The 10,343-nt window shown below is 41.8% G+C and overlaps 3 protein-coding genes and 1 non-coding gene across 4 annotated transcripts; 1 reads left to right on the forward strand and 3 right to left on the reverse strand.

Moving 5' to 3' along the window:
* Nucleotides 1–57: 57 nt before the first annotated feature.
* Nucleotides 58–2,708, forward strand: LOC106655588 (coiled-coil domain-containing protein 65). The gene is made up of 3 exons (XM_014376061.2): nt 58–1,103; nt 1,166–2,035; nt 2,102–2,708. Exons 1-3 carry the CDS (start codon nt 960–962, stop codon nt 2,435–2,437), a joined length of 1,350 nt encoding a protein of 449 aa, XP_014231547.1. The 5' UTR covers nt 58–959; the 3' UTR covers nt 2,438–2,708.
* A 104-nt stretch (nt 2,709–2,812) lies between these two features.
* LOC106655586 (THO complex subunit 5 homolog) lies at nt 2,813–6,089 on the reverse strand. Its single transcript, XM_014376059.2, has 10 exons — nt 5,834–6,089; nt 5,616–5,756; nt 5,330–5,544; nt 5,181–5,256; nt 4,916–5,101; nt 4,474–4,846; nt 4,277–4,379; nt 3,985–4,186; nt 3,611–3,908; nt 2,813–3,399 (listed from the first exon to the last, which is right to left on the reverse strand). Exons 1-10 carry the CDS (start codon nt 5,930–5,932, stop codon nt 3,074–3,076), a joined length of 2,019 nt encoding a protein of 672 aa, XP_014231545.1. The 5' UTR covers nt 5,933–6,089; the 3' UTR covers nt 2,813–3,073.
* Nucleotides 6,090–6,580: 491 nt separating this feature from the next.
* Nucleotides 6,581–7,943, reverse strand: LOC106655489 (putative uncharacterized zinc finger protein 814). The gene is made up of 3 exons (XM_014375909.2): nt 7,812–7,943; nt 7,621–7,732; nt 6,581–7,544 (listed from the first exon to the last, which is right to left on the reverse strand). The coding sequence occupies exons 1-3, from the start codon at nt 7,820–7,822 to the stop codon at nt 6,597–6,599; spliced, it is 1,071 nt and encodes a 356-aa protein (XP_014231395.2). The 5' UTR covers nt 7,823–7,943; the 3' UTR covers nt 6,581–6,596.
* Nucleotides 7,944–8,147: 204 nt separating this feature from the next.
* Nucleotides 8,148–8,219, reverse strand: Trnaw-cca. The gene has a single exon. It is a non-coding gene; the product is annotated as a tRNA-Trp (tRNA).
* Between the last annotated feature and the right edge of the window lie 2,124 nt (nt 8,220–10,343).

Consider the following 10,343-nt stretch of genomic DNA (forward strand, 5'->3'; position numbering starts at 1 on the left):
CGCCCGAACGAAATATACATTATAAAGCAGGGAGGTAGAAAAAAAGGAAAAAAGAAAAAAAAAGAAACTCGAGAGATGGTAATCTGCCAATCGAATCCATGTATTATAATAAACGAGTCCAACGAACAAATTGCCACTTTTTAATCGAAAAATATAAATACAAGGTATAAGTTTATACTCCGATCAGTCTACTTTCTGTCGTTGTTATTATGTGAATGATATCACATCGCTCCACAATTTGCCCCGTCGTAAAAAAAAAAAAACATACACACACACACACACGTAGAGCCGCTACCACCCCCGCGCGCGCATCGAAAAAAAGTAAACCAACGGCATACTACCTATAAGAGTTCTGTATACACGTATGTAGGTATATATGTAAGCGCTGCCGCGTCGCGTTGTATTTGCATTAAAATGACCGCGCGCTTGGAGGCTCGCTCGGGGGTTTATTTTATATCTCGACCGAGCGATCCGCGGCCCGCTACTAGTCCGTCTCTAGTCCGTCCGTCCGTCCGTCCATCCATCCATCCATTCATCTAGAGGCCTATATAGCCTCTCTAGGCGCGCACACGCTCACTCGCAATTAAGTGTCGGCAGACCTACATACAATGCCCTCGCGCCCAATAAACCCAGCCGCCAACCACCCCCGCTTTACAAGGTACCTGCTCTATGTATGTATGTATATGTAGTGCGAGCGCACCGCGCCGAGCGCGGCACGTATGAAATAGCAACAAAAAAAAAAGAAAAAAAAAAGAGTATCGATCAAACTCGGGCGCGCGCGCTAAGGTAGCGGCGGCGGGGGCTTTGAGTCCGCGAGGGCCGAGAGTAGTACTCTAAGCTCTTCTATACACCTGTGCGCACCCACATAGAATACGACGACGAGGACGCTTGGTGCACAGTGTTTTCATTGACACGCGTGTGATTTTTGAAAGTTTAATAAAGCAAAAGAAAAAAATAACATGCCGACGAAAAAGAAGAAGGGAAAGGCCTCGAAGCTGGCCAGAATGAGCGACGAGGAGAGGGCCAGGTACCTGCAGCACCGGGCGGACGTCGAACTCGAGGCCAAGAGGAGAAAGCAACAGCTGATCGCCGCCTTCGCCAAGGTAAGTCACACCAAAGTGCAAATTATTATAGCATAATTCACTTTTATCTCTCTCTCTCTCAGAACAAGCTCAGACGCGAGGAGGCCTTCACTCGGATCAACACCGCCAAGCTGAACGAGCAGTGGCGGGCCAGTCTGCGGCGCATCAAGTGCTCCGAGCTCAAAGACTGCGTGAAGCATCTCTGGCGCGAGTTCGAGGAGCTGCTGAAACGCAAGGACGACTTCGTGCGCCGTATGTACGACGAGCTGCTCGAGGCCGATCTGGATCATCGTCGCTTTCAGGAGGCCCACATGGCCTGCCTCGACGACATCATCGACAAGGGCAAGGAGCGCGTCGACTATCTGCGCCGCAATTACGAGGAGTCGATCCAACGCATCGAGATCGTCGAGATCGAGCATCTGAGGAAGCACCGGCTCGAGATGAAGGAGTCGCTGGTGAATCTCAAGACCATCATCTTCGCCAAGAGCAAGCACCTGGAGGAGGAGCTGGCCGAGCTCAGGACCAAGAACGCCGTCAATCTGCACAATCTCGTCTTCTCCAAGGAGGAGTCGCTGCTCAAGCTCAAGCAGCGCATGCACCCGAAGATGGAGTCGCTGTGGCGTCAGCTCAACGAGGCGATCGCCAATTACGAGCGCACCACCGAGAGCAAGCGCAAGCAGTACGAGTACCTCAAGGAGCAGGACGATCAGCACAGGGCGGAATCGGCGCGATTCCCGCGTCGGCACGCCGAGCTGAAGCGCAGCGTCGAGCACTGGAAGCGCAGTCTGGTGCAGCTGGCCCTCGATCGCGAGGAGACCATCGACGAGCTGAGGCTGCAGGCCGATCTGCTGATCAAGCAGGTGGGCCGAATGCGGCAGGACATCAAGTCCGCCCAGAATCTCGACGCGCTGCAGCTCAAGAGGCTGAGCGTGCTGAGCAGCGAGGCGATCACGGTGAGTTTTTTCGTCGGTTTTATACAGAGCTGCTTTATTTCGAGATATATGTTTTTTTTTTGGCAGGAATTGGAACGAGTCATGGACAAGGTGACGGAGATACAGACGATGGCGCAGCTCTGCTCCGAGCTCGAGCCCGTCACCCTCAAAGTCAAGAAGTACTCGCTCAAGAACTTCGAGCTCGCCAAGGACCTGCTGAAGATCAAGGACGAGCCCTTCGGCTTTCTCAAGAAGATCGAGGGCTTTCGCGATCATCTCTACTGCGTGATCGAGGAGAACAATCTGCTGAAACGCGAGCGCCTCGGCCTCGCCGAGGAGAACGATCGGCTCAAGCACTCGCTGCGCGCCTATCTCATCACCGTGACCAGGGTGCCGACCATCAGGCCGAGGACGCGAGCTTAGACGATGACAGCCGGGGTGTTCGTTATCGTTGTTATTAACGAGAAAATAATTGGAGGAAAATCAGAGTAAATGAAAGATTTTAATTCGAATCGAGTTTTTAAAGGTGCGCGGAAGGGGATTATATTGTATATTTTTTCGAGGATTATAACGAGCCCGGGAAAATGAATGGTCCAGAGATTTTCTTGGTAGTTTATAAAATGTTATATTTTATTCGTAAAAAAAGAAGCAGAAGAAGAAGAAACAATCAAGAAAAGAATGCTACAATTTACAATTATCATAGTTATTCAAATAATGTACAATTATAAAAGTTTTATTTGTGTGTCCGAGCGTATAGGCATGGCAATCAATTACAAAGAAAGAAAAAACGATACAGTATTCACCGTAAAACAAACTAAAATAGCATATGTGTATTCAACTCGATTTTTATCACACTTATAATCAAGTACAACTAATCTACGAGCGTAGCTTTAAATTTTAAAAATAAAAACTTGATATTTAATATTGTTATTGTTGCCGCCGCTGCTACTGTTGTTGTTGTGTATATCGAGTGCGCACGCGCACGCAAACACACGTAAAACGTGTGTGCGCGAATTTTCATTTAGTTCGTGTTTTTTTCTCTCTCTCTCTCTGTCTGTCTTAGCGATGAGTAAAAATACCTCCGCCTATTTCGACGTACTTGTACGGCCGCGATCGCGTGCGTCCGCGCACCGGATGGAAGAATATCTTCTCCCGCGGCACGGAGCCCTCGGTCTCGAGGAAGATGTCGAAGCAGGCGCGCAGCCGCTGCAGCTGGGCCGAAATGGTCGGCGGCTTTTCCCACATGACGTTGATCTCGCGCTCGATGTCGCGCACGATGTCCTGCTTGTTGGACGCCGGCTGCGTCTGCGGGCTGAACATTATCCGGAACGTCGACGTCACTTTCGGATAGTCCGGCTTGATGGCGATGAACGCGATCATCTCACCTGCGACGATGAAAGAGGAGAAAGGGGGATGGTTACAAGATTGTAATGATTATAATTGTTGTTTTCGAAATTTTTTTCGTAATCAATTGTGATGAATTTTCTAAAAGTGCAATAAAGGGAAAACAAATGACGTTTTGTGATGAACGTAATAAAGTGATTTTACTCTAAATGTGCTGATATTCTTATTTTTTTCACGAAAATATACACTTACTGTTCTCGCGACGCAAAACGGCTTCGTAAAATATATCCGACGTGCTGACGTATTCCTGGTCTGATGTTTCCATACAACGGAACACTTGACAATAATTTTTCCATGACGATATCATGAATTGGTGCAGAATCGTTGATGTTTTGGTTGGTATAGGTTCATCTGTATCCGGGAACGCTGGCATATTGCCAGACTCCAGCTCTCGGATTTCGGCACATAATTCCAATCTCGCTTTAACGCGCTTTTTTATTTCCCGCAGAACGCTTTCTACATTGTCTTGAATGCTGTCGGGAACAACAGACTGAAAATAATTTTTATAATTAGATTAAGCTGTTTGCAATCATTTCCCAAAGTATACATTTTAACGATCATTCTACCTTTTGTTCAGAAGCTTCAATGGGTACAAAATGTAAGCCTGCCATTCTTTGTGCCCATTTGTATGGAGTACCAAGGTTGTGTGCTGAAAATTTGCCCAATTTGTATTTTGAGAGTTGATAGTGATTGGCAGGATTTGGACTCTCTAAGCCTGTATCTCCAGGATACAATTCTCGTAAAACTGACTCGGACACAAGCATGTCACTGAAATGTTTTGATGACAAAAGTAGTGGTAAGATAAAACTTAATTTCATACATTTTAAGCAAAAACATTTATAAAATAATTTAATTTACCCAACACTGATGCCTCCCAAATTTACAGTTAATAAATCTGAATGTACCGTTATAACTTTTAATACTGTTAAATAGAAAAACTGTAATTTCAGTTTTGTGTCATCTGTGAAATGAAAATTAATACATGTAGGAATATTAACGATAAATAATTGGCCATCGATTTTTTCTATACAAAATAAAGAAGAATTCAAATTTACCTTTAAATGAAACAATTATTTTTACACTAAGAGGATGTTTATGTAGAATTCTTTGCTTTTTTTCTTCTAATCTTGCTTCTTTTGATATTCTATGGTGTCTTTTTTTATGTACAGGGGCTTCTTCTTGAATGCTTTCAGATTTATCGTCATTTTCTGAGTCACTATCTTGTGGGCTATCAGAATTAGAAATTCTTTTAGCTTCTTCTTCATCACCTTCTACAGAGACTAATAATGTATTGTCACATGCATCTCTGAAAGCTGATGCTTTGGCATATATTATGTACAGTGGAGATGCAAGCAAAGATGCTTTTTCGTGTTCCAATTTAATTTTATCAAGCGGGAGACCAAGACTTTCTTGCAATGGTTTACTAGCCTAAAAAAGTATGCTTTAGTATCACTAGTTCATTTAATTAAATTTAAAAATGAATTTTGTTGAATGTACCTCCAATATTCCACGTAGCTGGGGTGCTAAATTATCTAAACGAGACTGCTTTGATTCAATACTAGAAGCTACAGATTTTTTAGTTTCACTCAGATTATCACACAGCACAGCCAATTCTTTTCTTTGTGTCAATTCCCATTCTAGTCTGGCCAGTCTTTTTTGATGAGGATCATCCTTTGTAACATCCTAGAACAATTAATCAACAATATTAGAAAAAACCCAAGTTAACAAAAATATAAAAATGAATTGAAAAATATTAACTCACAGGTCTAGTAATTGACTCAGGAGCTTCTTTGTAAAAGTCCTCCTCAGGAACTAACTCAATCTTTTCATCCTTGGACCTAATTAAAAAATTCAACATTTTGTAAAAATTTCAACGATTGCATCAATGAATTATATTTTTGTCTAACGCACTTGAACTGTAAACATTTCATAACATCTTTCTTCAAGTGAATCACTTCGTAGAGTAAATTTTGCAATTGAAGATGACGATTGTCAACATTTGATTTAGCAGCCAACAATTGATCTCGAGATGCTTTGGTTCTGAACTTTTCCAATCGATTCAACTTCTTCAATTCGATGAACTGCAAAGCTGTCTCTACTTGCAAGTTTTTAATTTGATCCTTGGCCTGCAATCGAGCAAAGTTCAATTAGAACACAAATCAACAGCAAATCAAACGAAGCGCTGATAGATAATTACGTTAGCATCGTCCTTGACAGCCTTGAGTCTCGCGATTTCCGTCATATTTTTGCGTATGACATCGCAGGTTTTGTAAAAGAGTTGAGCATCGTCCTCCGACGATCGTCTGCAGGCCTCCTCCTCCTCGTACGAAACAATCGTCTATCGGAAAACGTTCGTTGTTTTAAACACGATTGTTGCAAACAAGTTGTTTTTGATTCCAAAAGGAAAAAACTAACCTTGTAAATGTCATTCGCCTTCGATGCTTCGCTATTTCGCACCGGCGAACTGGCTTCGGAGTTGGTCTTCTGACTGTCCGAATCTTCCTTCTTGCCCATGTCGACGGCGGATGAATCAACTTTTGGAGGCGACAATCGACTAGCACGAGATTCGATGTAAAAGGAAAAAAAAGGGGCTAATTTTAGTGAATAAAACGCCGATGTTTACTATCGTGCGATCGTGCGCGTCTCGGCGGCAGCGATGCGCCGAAATTCGCCGTAACCTCCATTTGGGCGAGTTCGCGATTGTGACTGTAGGTGGCATTGCGTAAACGCCGGTTCGTTAGTAAAATAGTAATCCACACCGCACACGGCCTCATTATACTTCTATCGTAAATCGTGAATGAGACGAGTTTTCATGAATGACACTACGAAGTGTAAATCTATAGTCCACATTATAATGCAGTTTGAGTAGTTACATTTCGAGTAATGAAAAAAATGATGTGCTAAGTAACGTAAATGTTGACAAGAGACTAGTGTTATAAAATTGACATCGACACGTTTTATTAGGTTTATCGAGTTTTTAAAATTTAAACCCTTATAAAAATTTCCAATAGGATCCCGCGAAATTCCTATTGGAATCCTATAGGACTCCTGTAGGAATTTCGCGAGATCCTATAGGAAATTTTTATAAGGGAATACATGCATAGTTTTTACATAATGATATAAAATTGAAGAACTTAAGATACAATGATTGAAAAGTTTTAATTTAGTTTTCTGTACATCAAGTTGGAACGGGTGAGCGATGCATCGTATTCTTGTGTTTTATGACATTATTCTTCGTTGTGAATGGTTTTCCGCATATTTCACACGCATAAATGAACACTATACTGTGCACCACATCGATGTGAGCTTTGCATTCACCCATCGTGAGGAATTTCTTGCCGCATAAACCGCATTTGTATTTCCTACCGTTGTGTATCGAATCGATGTGTTTTCGGAAACTGCGTTTGTGCCTGAATGACTTTCCGCATGTATCGCATGCAAATGTGACACCATTGTGCACCGCATCTACGTGGGATTTGAGATGACCCCGTTGTGTATACGATTTTTCGCACCTGCCGCATTTATGCTTGATACCCTTGTGTACCGTATTGATGTGGATAGTACGACTTGTCCGATGTTTGAATGTTTTATCACATGCATTGCAAGGATAGATGATATTATTAAGCACTTCGTCGGTGTGGTTTTTGAGTTCATTATTATAACCCAACTTTTTTATTACTGATTTTCTTTTGATTGGCTCGCCGCTATTTTTCTCATCGCTACCAAAACATTCCTGTTTTACTTCAGCCGCTGGCTCTGCGTTAATTATGTTTTCATTTTTATAATCATCGCTATATTCCGATTTCTGCAAGTGATTTGGAAAATAATCATTAATTTTTTCAACTTCCGGAAAATTCATATTGGGTTTGACGTCTTCGCACTCAAAAAATATTTCCACGTCGTCATTGAGTTCACTGTCAAAATTCACTTGTTCGGGAGTGTCACTCAAAATCTTTTCTTTCGCTTCCCTCACTTTTATATTCCACAAATGATTTGGAGAATAATCGTCAATTTTCTGTACTGCTAATGAATCAATATTGGGTTTGACGTCTTCATATTCAACAACCATTTCTGTTTCGTCCTCATGATCACTTTCGCGAATTTTACATTTTCGAGGCGTACGAGTCTGTCGAAAAATTAAAAGCGCGTAAGAATTTTCATTGAAAAAATACCCTATGAGTTATATGTTGCTCAATACTTACTGAATTTTCTCGTGGAAATGGTAAGAGTGGAAAGTTTTTAAGATCCGGTTTATCGTCAATCATTCCATAATGATTTTCCGCGATCGACTCATCGCTAGGCTCCTCTTTTGCCCTGAAATATAACCACGATAAGATCATGTATTTTTTATACCTAATATTTTTACAACTTCATTGTCATAAATGAAAATTACCTGAATTCCATCTTTCGACGACGAAAACTGCGATGTGCCGTGCTCGCTGTACTTTGAAAAACTGTGTCTACGCTGGACCAGCTCAGCACAGCCCTTTGAGTATCGCAGCGCTACATGTCATGCAAGCGCGCGTAAAACACCTTCGCAGAGCAAGTCGCAGAGGTCACGCATTCGACGCACGACGTAAACAAAAGAATAGCGAGCTCAGCTCTTTGCGAGTAATGCTCGGAAACCACGCGAAACTCAGAAACCATTGCCGGTATACCGATCTACGAGACGAGTTTCGAACGATTTCAACGACGGTAAAAAATAAAAATAATGCCAAAAGATTTGGTTTGACCCCGACGTGATTTGAACACGCAACCTTCTGATCTGGAGTCAGACGCGCTACCGTTGCGCCACGGAGTCTTGTGTTATAGGTTCGACCGAATTATGCCTGTTGAACGCCGTTGCCGCCCGTTAGCCGCTCTACCTTACCGATCGAGACACCTACTTTAATTCCATAATTTGTAGAGTCATTGTGTAATCGATCAGATTCACTGTCGCTCGTCGGTGTACTTGGACTCGAAAATTCGAAACACTCGTACTCAAAGTGGTCGATAACGATTTTTTTTTGCGGGGTACACATTCGCGAATTCATACCCGAGTGATTGTCGACCTCCATCTGTCTGTTTTACAATACGATGATCGCTCGGTACTGTTTACACGAGATGTACAATAATAGAAACGTTTAATCAAGATTGTGCGAAAAACATCGAGGCCCCATCCAAATATTTACACTCGAACTAAAAAAAAATTATCATTTTTTGTGTCGAAAATCACGACGGATAATTTTTTTTTTTTTTTATATACCTCCCCAATAAAAGTTATCCAAAAATCCGCTAATTCGAGGTCGGAACGCGCTTAGAGAAAATATAATATTTCGTCGAGTAATGTGCGCTACGGGGGCCACAGTACGTTATGATATGCGCGCGCGTGTAATAATAACAATAACGAAGTGCAGTAGCTCGGTCGCGCTATAATTAACTTTTATCGTTTCAAAACCATGACTTGACGCCTTTCGATACACATAATATATATAGTTATTGTATATTATATGTATTAGTTTTAATTTACGAATAGTTGCAGCTTATGGAATCTTCGTCCGCGGGGGGTCAAATTTTATCGACTCTCGCTTTGTATCAATTTTTTTCTGTCTTTTTTTTGGTATAAACTCTTCGTTATTGGAATCAGCCGAATCCATTAAGCTCTATACAAATTCATTCATCCAACGATCGTAGTAAAGTGTCGAGAGTACGAGATATATGGATATATATATCGCGCGATCAAAAAATGTCCGCACTATCTCTCGCTCGACTCTTCCTCTCGAGACAGTCGAGAATTCGCTATTTTAATTGCCTCTCACTGTGTATGTCAAACGAACGTAAAAAATCTGGGTTAACAATAAAAATGAACATACGTCAATCGGGTAGACAAATATTTGTTACCATAATATACGATATATAGTAATATCGCGCCGAAAGACACTTACACACATTACGGCTGTATAAGTGACGCGTGAAATAGACTAGGCTCGCCATGGCCGATTTCTATTTAATTGTATAAAAGAGGCAAGATTATATGTATTATATTATAATAACAAACAAGCCCACACTATTAACGGCGGAGGCTCGTCTATGCGCGGCGATAAAAATTTAATTGACACCCCGTACACGAAACCGAAAGAATTTCGGCCTACGTGCGTAATATGATAATTAAGAGCCCGCGATAGATATTGTGTATTTGGACAAGCCTCTACACGTTCGAGGCAATAAAGAAAAACGAGCCCCGGATAATTATACCAATTTTTTCTTATTCTGTTCTTATCGGTTAATGATTTTCCAAAATTGCGTGAGAAATTTCGGGTGTGTCTCGTCGAGTCGTTTTCACCGAATGAAAAGCGATTATATGTAGCGATATCGGTCGTATTATGTACTGATGCAATTGTCTTGGACTTTTACGGAGTTGTGTCGAGCGCGCCTTAGATATGCATCGATCGGGGGGGATCGTAAATTTCGGCCCTCGAGTTATTAATTGCGCTAATCGATTTTTATGGTAAAAACACGCTGAAAACAAAAAGAAGATAAAAAAAAATAGAGAACTCGTCGCTGTATACGTATATATACTGTTTATATACAAACTCACCGCGACTAGACGATAAAGAGAGACCATTATCGTTACGATTAGACGAGTTTGACACCGATGCGTGGGTGTGTGTGTGTGTGTATTACACCTGCGCATCGTTGTACGTGTGTGATGAATAATAACACACATATAATACACACACACACACGCGTACCACTAATAAACAGGGTCTATATGGGGAAAATCAATATATTCAGATTGCGGAAAGATCGGAGTGAATCGACGAAGTTTCGAACGATATATTTGCCGTAATTACACTTTTTTTTTACAGCACTAATGGGTTTCGCTAGTTTCGATATCGCGGATTGATGATTGTCTCAGCGTGACGAGCTAATTTTTTGGATTACT

This window comes from Trichogramma pretiosum, unplaced genomic scaffold, assembly GCF_000599845.2.
Source record: "Trichogramma pretiosum strain Unisexual culture from Peru unplaced genomic scaffold, Tpre_2.0 scaffold120, whole genome shotgun sequence".
NCBI classification, from domain to species: domain Eukaryota; kingdom Metazoa; phylum Arthropoda; class Insecta; order Hymenoptera; family Trichogrammatidae; genus Trichogramma; species Trichogramma pretiosum.